At 53.9% G+C, this 14,925-nt stretch overlaps 1 protein-coding gene across 1 annotated transcript in view; it reads right to left on the bottom strand.

Annotated features, from left to right (window-relative positions):
- Window positions 1-8,045: 8,045 nt before the first annotated feature.
- FAM20C (FAM20C golgi associated secretory pathway kinase) overlaps window positions 8,046-14,925 on the bottom strand; it is a 57,871-nt gene continuing 50,991 nt past the window's right edge. Inside the window, exons 6-11 of the mRNA XM_007943179.1 lie at window positions 10,798-10,978; window positions 10,192-10,301; window positions 9,930-10,011; window positions 9,375-9,434; window positions 8,538-8,798; window positions 8,046-8,178 (exon numbers count right to left, since the gene is read on the bottom strand). Coding sequence (XP_007941370.1) covers window positions 8,046-8,178; window positions 8,538-8,798; window positions 9,375-9,434; window positions 9,930-10,011; window positions 10,192-10,301; window positions 10,798-10,978 — 827 coding nt within the window. The remainder of the gene's footprint in view (window positions 8,179-8,537; window positions 8,799-9,374; window positions 9,435-9,929; window positions 10,012-10,191; window positions 10,302-10,797; window positions 10,979-14,925) is intronic.

Below are 14,925 nucleotides of genomic sequence, written 5' to 3' on the forward strand. Positions count from 1 at the left end.
CGACTCGACGGCACATAACAACAACAACAACAACAACAAAGAACCTCAAACCCACTGCCATCTAGTCGGTTCTAACTCATAGTGACCATATAGGTGGTCACTATATGGTTGTTCTACTCTGTAGAGCTGCCCCACAGGGTTTCCAAGGCTGCCAATCTTTAAAGAAATAGACTGCTTCATCTGTCTCCCAAGGAAAAGCTGGTGGGTTTGAACTACCGACCTTGTGGTTAGCAGTTGAATGTTTTAACCACTGTGCCATCAAAGCTCCTTCAGAATTTATAAAGAACTCTCGAAACTCAAAAAGAACTTTCAAAACACAAGAAAACAGCGGAACAGGAAGCTCCAAACTCTGTTCTTTTACAAAAGCAATGAATGAACTCCAAACACTGTCAGGACCCACTTTCTTGGGACTATGGTGCCAGTCAAAAGCTCACAGCTCACTCAAAGAACAGCAGCTGAGTTTCAGGAAAGCTCTGTGACTTGTGACCCACCCTGGAGAGGGGCTTCGTGGTCCCCACATTCCCTGTACCAGCGCCCAGGACCAGAGGGAGCAGGACAGCACCAATATTTTCAAAAATTGTGGTTGTTCTTTCTGACCTACCTGGTGGCTCCTTGAAAGACTGAGGTGATACTGAAGCAGGGGGCATTCTCAGGGGATAGCAGTTGGGGCAAAGCATTGTTAGTGGTGGTCGAGTCGGCCCCTGACTCGGGTGACCCATGCACTATGGAATGAAACATGCCTAGTCCCGCACCATCCCCGGGATTGCGTGTGGACTGGACCCTTGTGATCCACACGGTTTCCATTGGCCAAGTTTCAGGAGACCATCAGGCCTTGCTTCGTAGTCTTAGTCTGAGCAAACAGTCAAGTAACCAACAAGCTTGAGAGGAAGACTGGAAATGAGAGGGGCTGGTCAGTAAGGACTTTGAAATGTCCCCACACATTCCTGGGGATCTAGAAGCAGTTCTCACAAGGCAAGCTGGGCTCCACGTGCCTGAAGCTTTCTGCATGTTGACTTGAACTCGCCTGGTTCCCTGTCTGGCATCTCCCCGAGATGGTCCCTCTGAAGAAGGACAGAGACCATTCATCCACCATCCCACCCTGCCTCAAGGAGGGTCCCTGTAACCTCACAGATGCTCAACAAGTGTGAGTCAAGGGTGGGGAAGTGGATCTCCCACTCATGGCAGGATCCTAGCAGGAAGCAGATAAACAGAGGAACACAGTACGAGGCAGAAGTGGTAAGGGACAGGGGGCCGTAGTCACCTCGGATGGAGGCAGCCAGCTTCGACTAGGTTGTATACATTTATATGCTTAGTACCTGTAACTAATAGGGAGTTGGATCCACTTTCGGGAAACTGGATTTGCAGCCGTCTTGGCGCTCTCCTTGAGAGCAGCCCTTCTGCATCTGAGACACGTCCCACCCCTGAAGGGTACCTTGTGCACTGCCAGCTGGATCAAGGTAGCTTTCCTCAGCAGTCGGGATTCCAGTACCACCGTGGACACTGACCCTTACCTTACACTGTCCTGAAATCTGGAAGTCACCAATGCCTTTGTTATTGTTGTGTGCAGTCAAGCGGATTCAGCTCACTGTGAGCCCATGTGACAGAGTGGAACTACCCCCCAGAGTTTATATTTAGGGGAGCAGACAGCCAGGTCTTCCTCCTGCGCAGCCTGTGGCTGGGTCTGAACCCCCAGCGTGGGAGCCCTGGTGATGCAATTCTTCAGGGCCGGGCTGCTCCCCATAGCAATTAGTTACTAACAATTTCTCCAGGAAAAAAATCAATGCTGAGTGGTAGTTGGGATCCACACAGTTAATTTGTGCTTATGTAGTTCTGCATCCAAATGCCTCTGGGGCTCAGAGCTAATGAACAGAGTCACTTATGAATGAAACTGATTTTCCATGAATGGAGAGTGGCAGGTGCTATTTTCATTAAGACTTCATAGCGCATCTATGAACAAAATTGGCTGAGACATAAAAAGGAGAGAAAATTAATCTGGATTAGAAAACTTTGAAAAGTCCCCAGATTTCAGGGCAGTAGAAGGTAAGGGTCAGTGCCCACTGTGGTCCTGGAATCCTTACTGCTGAGGAAAAGCTACCTTGATCCAATTAGTGGTGCATGAGGTACCCTTCAGCAGTGGAACGTCCTGTTTCAGATGCAGGAGGGCTGCTCTCAAGGTGAGCTGGTAGCAGCCAGTGCTTTGCAGAGAACAGATTTTCCTATATTGTGGTCATTGCTTGGACATGTGCTCAGTAGAAACAGGGATAGCTAAAGCTGTAGAAATGCAGCCTGAGGGATCCTCCTAATAGTTGAACTTTAAATAATTGTGAGCAGAGGGACAAGTCTTTTCTGATAACATAAAACTGTTGGCATTGTGGGGTTGTTATCTATTTCTGCATTACAAACTACTCCAAAGGTATCAGCTTCTTCTTATCCTGCACAGTTCCTGAGAGTCAGGAATCTGGGAGCAGCTTAGCTGGGTGGTTATGGACACAGTGGAGATGTTGGCCGGAGCTGCAAGCCTCTGAAGGCTTGACTGTGCTGGGGGGGGGCCTTGCTTCCCTCACATGCCTGTCATGTCAGTGAGTGCCAGCTGTTGGCTGGAGGCCTCAGCCCCTCACCACATTGGCCTCTCCATAGAATTGCTCACAACATGACAGCTGGCTTCAGAGAGAGAGAAAGAGAGAGAGAGAGAGAGAGAGGGAAGAGAGAAAAGAGAGAAGCAGAAGTCACAGGGTTTTCTGTGGCAGAGCTCTAGGAGGAACAAGCCATCATTTATGTTGTGTTCTGTTGGTCTCACACCAATGTGGACCCAGTGTAGGGATGGGGAGGGATGGTGACTCAAGGACGTGAACACCAGGATGGCCAGGGGTAATCTCGGGAGCTGTCCACCGAGCACGGGAAGTAGCCCATCCAAAGCAAACTGTGGGAACTGCAAGGGACATGGCGGGAGATCAGTAAATGACGTTGGACCGAGATGATGAAGGAAGATGGCATATGGACCGGGCCAGCACGTGCAGGGCCTCAGGGCTGAGAGAGAGGCTGTGACACAGCTCGCCATAACATTTGATGAGGGTCTGTTGTGTGTTGGGCACAGCCCACAGAAATATGTGTGTGATGACAAACTGTTGTGTGATATAAACAGAGGTAGAGGCTCAGAGAACACACTGAGGGGACATGTGGGGCTGACCCAGCCAAATGACCAGGAACATTCTCCTTGGACATAAGTCATAGTAACCTAGTGGAGAGCAGGGGTGGGGGCAGAGAGGTCCAGGGCAGGGAGCCCTTGCAGAGGCCTGTGGCACCTTGGAGGAGGAGGTTTTTGGAAGGCCAGAGTGCTTGCAGCATGGGAAGTTTTAACAGCTGTCTGTCCATTTCCCTACTGTGTGTAGCATGTCTGCGGGTGTTTAATGGTGTGCAGGGCCGTGGAGCTTGCATTAACCCCCATTACGAGTTCATAAATTAAGAATAACTATCTGCAATAATGTAGCATTGGGAAAGTCAACTGCGAAGGAACTGTTTCAAGTGCCGAGGAGCAAGGGTATCTCCTTGAGGACTAAGGTGCTCCTGACACAAGCCATGATATTTCCAATCGCCTTGTATGCATGTGAGAGCTGGACAATGAATAAGGAAGACCAAAGAAGAGTTGATGCTTTTGAGTTGTGGTGCTGGCGAAGAATGCTGAAAGTACCGTGGACTGCTAAAAGAACTAACTGATCTGTCCTGGAGGAAGTGTAGTGAGAATGCTCCTTGGAAGCAAGAATGGCCAGACTTCGTCTCAGCTATTTTGGTCATGTTGTAAGAAGGGACCATTCCCTGGAGAAGGATGTCATGCTTGGTAGGGTGGAGGGTCGACGAAAGAGGGGGAGGCCTTCAACGAGATGGATTGACACGGTGGCTGCGATGATGGGCTTGGGTATAGCAGGGATTGTGGGACTGGCGTGGGATCGGGCAGTGTTTCGTTCTGCTGTGCATGGGGTCGCTATGAGTCGGAAACGACTCGACGGCACTTAACAACAACAACAACTACAACAGTGGCCCCAAACATAACAAGGATCGTGAGGATGGTGCAGGACCAGGCAGTGTTCCGTCCTGTTGCGTGTGGGGTCGCTGCAGTCAGAACCCATTCCAGGGCACCTAAGGGTAATTTATCGACTAGGTCCAGCTCTTGCTGTTCTCAATGTGGCCACTAGATGGCAGGAGGGGTGCAGCCATGAGCAGGTGGCCAGCTGGCCCCTGGGGCCCTTCCCCAGCAGGTGACCCAGGACATGCCTCTTGGGCTGAGTCACTGAGAGAAGGGGCTGAGGGGCTCTGTCCCTGTCCTTGAGCGCTCATGGGGACAGGGTGGAGGAGGGGCCTTGGGCAGGAGCTGGCTGATCCGTGCCCCCCAAGCTACCACAATTCAGGCATTTGTGGGCACTGTGCCCCTGACCTGGGATCCTGTGGGTGCCATGCCCTGTGACTGCCCTCAGTTGCTAGGGGTCATGGGTCCCTGCAAGCAGCTCTAAGGCCCCACAGACCCCCTTCCTTCCAACTGCAGCCGGACTCGCCTCGCAGCCCTCAGAAGAGTAAGGAGACCACTGTGCTGGTGCCCACATGTCGGAGGAGGGTCCAGTGGAGTGAAGTCTTCTTTGTCCCACATCCGGCCCTGCCCTGGGGCAGGCAAGACTCCCCAACACCCCCTCACCTATCTGTACTGGGGACAGTGACTTGGGAGAGAGCGTTCTCCTTGGTAATGGGTGGATGTGCGGAGAACCACGTGAGGATCACCTGTGTGCTCCTTGGGGAGACACAGGCCCAGGAGGGTAGTGGGGTCCTGCCTCTTCCGTCTTTTCTGCATATCTGGTCCAATGGCATTAACTATGTTCGTCATGTCATGTGACCATCTCCAGTGTCTCCACGTCTCTATTACGATCCCTTGGTAGGAGCTCAGTGACCCCTTTCCCCTCCCCCAGCTCCTGAAGACCGCTGTTTACTGTCTCCACGCCTCTGCCCTGCTCTAGACGTGGCGTGTGAGCGGGATCGGCCAGTACCTGTCCTTCGTGTCTGCTCATGGCACTCAGCACGGTGTCTTCCAGGCGGTAACTTGCACCATCCCTCTACATGGCTGAATGAGACCCCACAGTGGGGATGGACCGTCTGTGCTTACTCCTCACCTGCTGACGGACGTCTGGGTGTTCCCACTTCACGTTTTGTCTCTTGTGCCCAGTAAAGTCAGGAACCACATGAGTCCTTCATCATGCTCATGCATTCACTCATTCACGTGTTCATTCATTCCTTCTTTCATTGTAACTCAGGATGAGGTACTCCCTGTCCATCTGTCTGCCCACAGAGCTGCTCTGGGGCTTCTGCCCCTTGATGTGTATGGGGTTCTGGTCTAAGGAAGCCACCCCTGTTCACCTGATTCCCCCAAATGCCATTGGGGCAGAGACTGGAGGAGGGCATATGCGTTCTTTGGTTTTCCCCATTTTTTGTTTTAACCAGGTTCAAATTCCTGGACAACGTGGGCAGCCTGACTCTCGCAGGTTCACGGAAAGCCTTCTCTCTTCACTGTCAAGACCAGAAAGGTCCCCCTCCTCAACCCCCAGGTTCACCCTGGTGTGGGGGGGCTGGGTCTGTTTCCGCCCACAGCTTTGGCGTGTGGGTGGGCTGAGGGAGGGAGGGGCTCTGGGCTCCTGCTCCGAACGGCACTCAGTCCCTGTGCTAAGTTCAGGGAAGCCCTTTGCCAGCCTAAGCTTCGGTATATATGGCGGCAGAACGGGCAAAGCAGGAAAGACTCCTGCCTACCTCTGTGTACTTGTGGGATAGAACAGTAAAGATAACTCAGAAATTGAATGAAAGGCTTGCTGCACCCTGAGAGCCACAGGCTTGCTCTGGGCCCTGGGACAGTGTTGATGACATGGGCTGGCTGGCCCTAGAACTCCAAGGGGCTTAGGCTCTACTCCAACATCTCCTTGCACTCGGTATCGGATAGTCAGTGAATGAATTTACAGTCTAAAATCAAACTACAGGCCAGACCTCAAAAGACAAGACCCCTCCCCATCCCTGTATCCGGACCTAATGGGAACCACAGACAGCAGGTTCACCTGGTCTTACCCCCATCGACCTGTATCCAGGACCTAGTGGGAACCTCTGGCAGCAGGCTCACCCGGTCTTGTCTGTTTTGCCTTATTTTTATATTTACCTCCACATTTTTACCTATGTTCAAACTTTTTATTTTTAAGCCTCGATGTTCTCTCTCACCTTCTGCCTCGTGAGAGAGGATACAGGTCTCATACCACCCTAACCCCCCGCCACAAGCGTTCCCCTCACCCCAGGGCAGTTATAGCACCAGCCTCCTTCTGGAAAAATACTATTTCTGCCTGTGTTATCATGCCTGTGAACATCTGAGCCGGGAATGTACCACTAATATCATCCTCTTGGAGTCGGGCGTGTTGTCTGGGTCTCCTCTATGCCCCCTCTATGTCCCCTGCCTGCCACACGGCTGGTCCTCAGTAGCTCTTTGTCAAATGGATGTGTGACCCTGGGCAGAAGGTGGGTAGGCACCACAGTGACTGCCCTTCTAGGCCTCAGATTCCCGGGATCCCCAGCCCATGTGGCCCTGGGCAGGTGGCAGTGCCCCTGGAAAGATGGCAGCCTGAGCCCACAGCCCCCTGGATAGCCTCAGGGAAGCTCACATGCTCCTTGGGGACAGAGAGCTGGCCTGTCCCCAGGGGGCAGCTCCCCGTGCCTGACCCAGGCCGTTACTGGGTCCTGCTTCTTGGAAGAGGCTCAGCTGACCCCCACATCTGCCCCCTGCAGCTGCCTTGCCTGTCTCTATCACCCCTTGGGCCTGAGCCAGCTGCAGGGGTCCGGGCAGAAGCAGGGCCCAGTGGGGGCCTCGTGGACAGATACAGGCACAGGAGGGCAGAGCAGCTGTGATGTGGGAGATAGTTCCGGGGGCCAGAACTGGACAAGCCATGCAGGCACAGTCGTGCTGTGTCTGCTGTCCTGGGCGGGCTGGACATGGGGTGGATGTTGAGTATCCAGAAGACAGAAAGAAGGGGTCACTTTATCAACCGAGCTGTGATGAGAAACAGTGGCCCTGCCTACAACATGTGTGCGTGGTGCTTGATGCCCAGGGTGGGACTCTGCTCCCTTCTGGGGACACTTGTCTGGCTGCTCCGGAGCCCTAACCTGACTCAGGGCTGGGGGACACCTCTCCCTGAACCTCACTCTCCCCATCTGCACAGCAGCACACACAGCTGCTCACTTGGATCCAGAGACATCAGAGACCTTGTCAAGACTTGGTCTCCACACATGGCCACCAGAGGGCAGATCAGTATCATCTCAGCTGAGGAGGGTATCAAGGCAGAAAAGACGGGGTCCTGCCCAACTGGGGGCCAGGACTGCCAGGCTCTCCAGGGCCCGTGGGGACTATCTTCCTCAAAGACCTGAGGTGTGTGGAGCACCCTACAGACATCCCTGTTCCCCGTGAAGGGCTGGCATGGCACCAGCACCCTATAAGACTCTTCATAGGCTTGGTGGGGCAGCCAGGAGCCCCTAACAAGGCCCCCAGTAGGATGCGGGCCTTGTGCCCAGCATTGGAGAGAAGATGTTGGTGGGGGTCCTAGCAGCTCTCACACCCCAGCTTGGCCCACCCCCACCGTCCCACCCCCACTGGGTAAATACCCAATGCCCCGTGAGGCCAAGGCGCACAGGGTGCCAGCCTGTGGCCAGTCATCTCCCAGCCGTCACAGAGCACCAGACCCTGAGCAGCTGGCGGCTGGCGGCTGGCGGCTGCTCTCTGCCCAGATCAGCCTCCAAACGCCTCTGGCTCCCCAGAGGCTCCCAGCTCCCGGCCACATCTCTGTCCAGGACCGGATTTTTGGAGGTTGGGCAGGTGGGCAGGTTTGCGCCCAGATGCTGAAGGTGGCCCACACGCTTGTTGTACCTTTATTGCACGGTCACCACGTACCAAAACACCCCACACAAGGTTGCACAGGCCTCCCTACTGCTGCCCTTGCAGCGGCCCATACGGGCCTATGTACACGAGCTGTCCAAGCTGATCAGAGGCAAGGCCACCAGCCCGGCTGCTGCTGGTGATCGGCATCACACTGAGACACCGTGCTGTGTCCACCTGTCCACCAGGCCGGGGCGTCCACCTGGGGCCTCTCTGCCGTGTGACATACCTTGGCAGCACTGAGGCCGGAAGGCAGGAGGAAAGGGGTTCCAGCACCTGGGACACTCAGCATGGGGAGCCCCAGAAGCCATGGATGGAGTGACCCCTGGGTTAACAGTGGACGTGCTGCGGCCTGTACATGCGTCTCGTCTATACAGACACTACTTATAAATATAAAATCGTAGATAAAGCCTGCCTTCCCTTTACAAGGGGGTGCAGCGGCCGAGAGTCAGACGGCCCATCCTTCCCACTGGCGGACCTCAGGGTCTGTTGCTGCCCATCTCTGAATTCACTGAATTCACCAGGTTGCATGGCCTCGTGTAGGACGACCCTTCTGCTTGGTCCCTGGTGGCCACGTGGTGGGCAGGCGGGTCACTACCTCGCAGAGGTGGCCATGGTGGCAGTGGCCGTGCGGTCCAAGCCCAGGTCATCCTCCACCACGCTTTGGATCCCGCCCTTCTCCACGCAGTCCCCCACAGCCTGAAGCACCAGGCGCAGCCGCCGGTCCAGCGCCTCCAGATGCAGTGGGTAGAGTACAGGGGCCACCAGGTCCCCCCGCAGAGACTCGGCCATCAGCAGGCTCAGCTTATATTCCTCCTTGGCCAGGAGCTGCAACCGCAGGTAGGTGGACCTCCTGATCCTGGGGAGGGGAGGTAGGTCAGGCTTCTGCAGGGGGGTGGAGGACGGGGCTCCCCCGGCTGCTGGAAGCTGGGCTTGGACATTGGCTTGGGACCAGATGCTCCATCAGGGCTGGGCTCTGGACCCCTGCTCCCGAGTGTGTGAGTGGACATGGGTCAGCTATGCAGGGCAGCAGGGGGAAACATCCGTGGTGGGGCCTGGGGCCTGTCCCCCTCACCCACACATCTGCCTGGGCAGGTGCAAGCTCTGAGATGTGCCCTCCGAGAACGGCAAATGCCTGCTCCCCATCTGTGAGATGGGGAGTGCCAGGGAGGTGATGTCTTTGTTACCACCTGACGCACTCTGAGCAAGCACCCTCTCTGGGCCTCCATGTCTGTGTCTGTGAGATGGGATGGTACCTTGTTTCCTGGATGGCTAAGGTCACATAGTACGGTGAATCCTGAGAAAGGGCTCTGAGCCTCCCCAGGCACTGATGGGCACAGGCACATGTGGGCCCTGGTGCAGGGTCACTGCACATCGGGCTCAGGGCTGAGGACACACCTCCTCTCTGCAGGTGGCAGGGCTGTGGGGGCTGTACCTGCAACACTGCTGTAAAGGCGTCAGAATGGAGAGCTCATCGTGGGAGTGCTTCCCAAACCTGTAGATAGGGTGGCTTCAGGAACACACAAGGCACACATGCAGTGGCACACACGGAAGGCACACCCAGAAGACACACGTGCAGGGGCACACACAGAGGGCCATGGGCACGGGCACACAGAGGGCACACACAGAGGGCATATGGGCAGGGCTACAAGCATAGGGCACACGTGTAGGGGCATGCAGAGGGCATGTGTACAGGGGCACACAGAGGGTACATGGTGTGGTGGGCACACAAGAGGACGTGTGTGTGAGGGGCATGCACAGAGGACGTGTGTGTGAGGGGCATGCAGATGACACACATGTGAGAGACACATGTAGAGGGCACTTTTGCGGGGGGCACACAGGTGACACCCATGAGGACACACACAGAGGGTTAGAGGCTTGGTGTGAGCAGCACCACATGGGCCCGTATGATGGATAGGAGTATTTGTCCCCAGATAATGGGGTGCTGGTCTGCCAGCCTCTCCCAGGGTCTGGAAGTCAGTGGGCTCACCCTCTGCCATTGTCCAAGTGGATGATAAATGTCTCGTTCCCAAACTTCTCAAAGGTCTCATAGTGGTGACGGTCCATGTTTCCTGGGAGAGAATAAACCAGGGAGTTGTGTGTGTCCACAAACTGGCAGAGCCACTGGGGGGGTCCCGATCCCACCCACAGCAGGGTGCTTTGTCCCCATCTAAGCCACCACAATAAGGGGTGGTGGTTCCGCCCCAGTTTAGACCCCACCCACCACCAAGTTCCGCCCATACCAGCCATACCCATGAGGAAATCGAAGATGGTCATGTCCATGAGGTCCAGGATGCGCTGGGGGCTGTCATAGGGGGGCGTCTGCTTCACCTCCTCACAGTAGTCAGGGTCCACCTCCCACCTGTGGGGAGACCAGTGTGAGCCTCTGTCACCTCCTCTGTGGGGTCGGGCCCAGGCCAAATTCTGCCCCCCACACCTGGGCCCAGAGCCAGCGGACTCCCACCGCAACCCAGGGCTTGTCCGTAGATAAATACGACTGGCAGCAGACCAGGCCTCATTAACCTGGGCCAGGGCCGGGAGGGAAGTGGCCACCCCACTGGGTCCTGGACTAGAAGCAGGCCCAAGACCACGCTCAGTCAAAATGCAGGCCTGCTCCCTGCAGCCAAAGGGACAGGACAGTGCCACTACTCGAGGGACAAGTGGGCAAGAGGAAAGCTCTATTCAGACACCAAGAGGGTGGGTGTCCAGGGCTCTGGGAAGCCTGCATCCGTGTCTCGTGAGGCATCAGACAGGGCTGTCCGTGCCCCTTCTCTGCCCGCTGCCACCCGTGAGCCACGAAGGAGGCCAGAGGGCTGGTCCCTGGGTCCCGCCCACTCACTGCTCCCAGTGGCACTCACTCTGCCTTCTTGCGCTTGTGGTAGGAGCGCCGCCAAGGGTTCCTCCAGGTCTTCCTCTTGGCCAGAGACAGGTCAGGCAGGAAGGCGGCCAGCGAGCCCTCGATCTGGTCGGGCTTCCCGCACAGAGCATGCTCTGTGGAGCAGTAGTAGGAGCACTCCCCATAGAAGCAGATGTTGTTGGCTGCGGGTGGGACGGCGGTTACAGGGCCTGCCCAGGCCGGCCCCTTCCAGCGCAAACCCAGCCAGGGCCCCCACAGTCTGGTTTCCACCTTGACCCTGAGCCCTGATTAGAAAATGGAGCCGCTGAGGGTGGCAAGTGGGCCAAGGACACCCTGCAAAATGGCACAGAGGCACAGACGCTGCTTTCTTGTGCGGTCAGATTCTAGAGTTGAAGTTCAGTCACCTACAAAATGCATTCCCCAGTGGCCTTTGCCAAAAACAAAGCTCAGAAGACAAGAAAGTCAGGAAAGAGGGACGGATGGGACTGGGATGAAAATGGGGACCCGGGGAGGAGGTGGGAAGAGAGTTGGTACTCTGAGGGGCCTGCAGCCAATGTCACCAAACAGAATGTCCAAACTGTGGAAGGGAAACTGGCGCACTCTGTAAACTTTCTCCCCAACCATAAGAAAACGCTAGAAAAACGAAAGCACCCCTGTTGCCCTGGCGTGTGTGTGTGGGATTCTGGCTGGTTATCTCTGGATGACCACGGCCAAAGGCAGTGCTATCATTCACATTCATTGAACGAGTTCACATGCTCACTTTTAAATTTATTTAATTTAAAATCCAAAAGCTTTTTGCCATCGTGTCAACCCCGACTCACGGGCCTCTCTGTGGGTCAGAGCACAGCTGTGCCCCAGGGTTCTCGGTGCTGGCTCTTCACAAGCTGGCCACCAGGCCTTTCTTCCAATGTGTCTCTGAGAGGACTTGAACCACTAACCTTCCACATAGCAGGTGAATGTGTGATTTGCACCACTCAGGAGCTCCCTTAAAAGTCTGAGCGCAGGAAGGGTCCTCAGTGGGAACCAGAGCCCCCAGACTCACTCATAATCTTCCCACTGAACCCGACAATAGGCTCCTAAACAAAAACCTTTCCTGCCTCATCTGCCTGACCCTGACCCCTGAGCCCCTCAGCCTCAGCCCAGGACTTGTCAAAATGCAGACTCTGCAGGCCTGGGTTCCCAAACCATCCACACCTGCAGCTGCTGGAATGGGGAGAGGCCAGAGGGCAGCCAGGTCAGGAGCCCCATTGACACAGAGCAAGCTGAGGCTGAGAGCAAGGAGGGGGCTGGCCCTGGCCAAGGCTGAGTGTCCGAGCCAGGTCAGACCACAGCCTGGTTTCCACCACCTGCACAGGAACGCAGCCAGTGCTAACAGGCCTCCGATGACCTGCCCTTCCCCTCCCTTCCTCACTGCACCATGTCAGAGCTGAGGCCACGTGGGGACCAACAAGATCACAGGACACATGGTCTGGTCTTGTCTGCGATGCCCAGCCAGGACTACGTGGCTCTAATGAAGGCACCAGCTCCACTTTCAGGAGGAAAATCTTTATCTGATTGCTCACTGGCTTGAGCCATGAAATCCATCAGTTACAACAGCCTCCCTGCCTCTGCAGAAGCTACGTCTAGGTGGTACCATATTGTTGTTAATATTGTTGTTACGTGCCGTCAAGTCTGCTCCAACTGATCCGCATGTGCAACACAAGACTCTGCCCAGTCCTGTGCCAGCCTCACAATCATTGCTGTTTGAGCCCATGTGGCAGCTGCTGTGCCACTCCATCTCACAGAGGGTCTTCCTCTTTTTTGCTGACCCTCTACTTTACCAAGCATGATGTCCTCCAGGGACGGGTCCCTCCTGATAGCATGTCCAAAGTAAGTGAGACAACACCTGCCAATTTCCCTTCGAAGGAGTGTTCTGGCCTTCTGGCCGCACTTCTTGCAAGACAGATTTGTTTGTTCTTCTGGCAGTCAGTGATGTATTCAGTATTCTTCACCAACACCACCATGCGAAGGCATCAATTCCTCAGCCTTCCTTATTCATTATCCAACTTTCACATGCATATGAGGTGATTGAAAACACCATAGCTTGGGTCAGGTTCACCTTAGTGTTCAAAGTGATATCTTTGCTTATCATGTTAAAGCGGAAAAAACACATGCCTCTTCCCATCAGAGACCCAAATCTGGTTTTGAAGGAACTTCCAAGGTGAGCTCAGGGGCTCTGAAGGTGGTCTTCCTCTTGCCAGCTGTGTGACCTTCCTCACTCTGAGCCTCAGTGCCCTTGTCTTCAGATGGAGCTGAAACACTGCCTGCTTGTGGATTGAGTGTTAAACACCACGAGCCGTGTGCAGGAGAAGAACATCTGCACCGAGGAGGTGGTCAGTCAAGGTCAGCATTAGGGAAGAGAGACCCCACTGTCCTTTCCACTTCAATAACAAAGACAGAGCTGGAAGAAAGCCAGAGCAAGGGTCAAACCCAGGACAGACCTGCCCTCGCAGCCATCATCTGGGAACTTGCCAGCTCTGCCATGAGGGCAGGAACCTGGTCCCCACATGAGCTGGCAAATGTGAGGCTGTCTGTGAGGGCCAAGGAGGTCCTCTCAACAGTGTGGCTTGAGAGCTCATTATAAATCCTTCCCTGAGAGTTTCAAGGGGTGACTCAACTGGCAGGTGACTCTTATAATGAAGATATTTGCAAGATTGCTAACCTGAGCACCTCAAAAGTGTGGGCAGAAAAACTGGAAACAACAAGATGTTCTTCAATGGGTGGATGGATAAAGCAGCTGTGGTCCATCCATACCATGGAGTATGATTCAGCAATAAGAAGAAATGAGGGGTCCAATGCAGAAAAGACATGAGGAAGCTTAAATGCACATGGCTAAGTGCAAGAAGCCAGTGTGAAAAGCTAACACCATGTGATTCCAACGACATGACATTCTGGAAACAATGGTGGAGACAGTGAAAGGGTCATGGTTGCTGGGGTTCAAGGGAGGGGGGAGGGATGGGGGAGCACAGGGTATGTTCAGGGCAGTGAAGCTATTCTGTGTAACACTGTAATGAATGGTACCTGACATGCATTTGCCAAGATCTATAAGACTAAACAAAGCATAGAGTGGACCCTCACGTAAACTATGGCCTTCCGTTAGTAATCATGTGTCAACATCAGCTCGTCAAGTGTAACAAATGGCCCACAGGAGCGCAAGACGTTAACATCACGGGAATGGTGTGCAGGGGGAGACAGTGTATGGGGCACTGCACAGTTCTGCTATAAAATCAAACTGCTCTAAAAGATAAAGTCCACACGGGCAAACCTCAGAGACACTGTGGGTTGGGTTCCAGACCACTGCAATAAAGCAAATATTGCAATAAAGTGAATTATATAGTTTTTGGTTTCCCAGTGCATATAAAAGCTATGTTTACACTATACTATTGTCTAGTAAGTATGCAACAACATCATGCAAAAGTTTGGAGTATTGTGAGAATGACAAAAATGGGACACATAGACACAGAGCACATGCTGTTGGAAAAAATGGTGCCAACATGCTTGGTCAACACAGGGCTGGCACAACCCATCAGTTTGTAAAAAATATAATATCTGTGAGCACAATAAAATGATGTGCAATAAAACGAGGTTTACCTGTACATAAAAATTGCCTAAATAAGTTAATGGGAAGAAGCTAAGCATCTAAGTTCAGCTGGACAAGAAAACAGAGAAGAGTGAAGTGTGTAGCTGAAGCATCCCTGTGAGTGTGAGACTGGACAACCCAGTGGGCATCCCAGTACGGGTGTCCATGCCTGGTGTGATCCCAGCAACCTGGGCTGGGTCATTTCATTTCATTTCATTCCACTCTACATGGCCTCACTCAAGCATCTTCCAAGATTGGAATGCAAATGACAAAAGTCCTGGAGAGGAATAAGGAGCTTCCCTGCACCTCAGGCCAAGTATGAAGAGAGCTGACAAGCATTTACCCAGCAAGTGAATGAAGGAAGGACAGACAGACAGATGTATAAGTGGAGCCTCCCAATGCCAGTTCTGAAACAACCTGGGGCAGATAATGAAATAGAATATGGGTTACCCTTATGAATGCATTTAAGACTTTTGATATAAAGTCATAAAAGTTTTTTTTTTTTTTTTT

This window comes from Orycteropus afer, unplaced genomic scaffold, assembly GCF_000298275.1.
Source record: "Orycteropus afer afer isolate SDZICR_OR568_19922 unplaced genomic scaffold, OryAfe1.0 scaffold00006, whole genome shotgun sequence".
Taxonomy (NCBI): Eukaryota; Metazoa; Chordata; class Mammalia; order Tubulidentata; family Orycteropodidae; genus Orycteropus; species Orycteropus afer.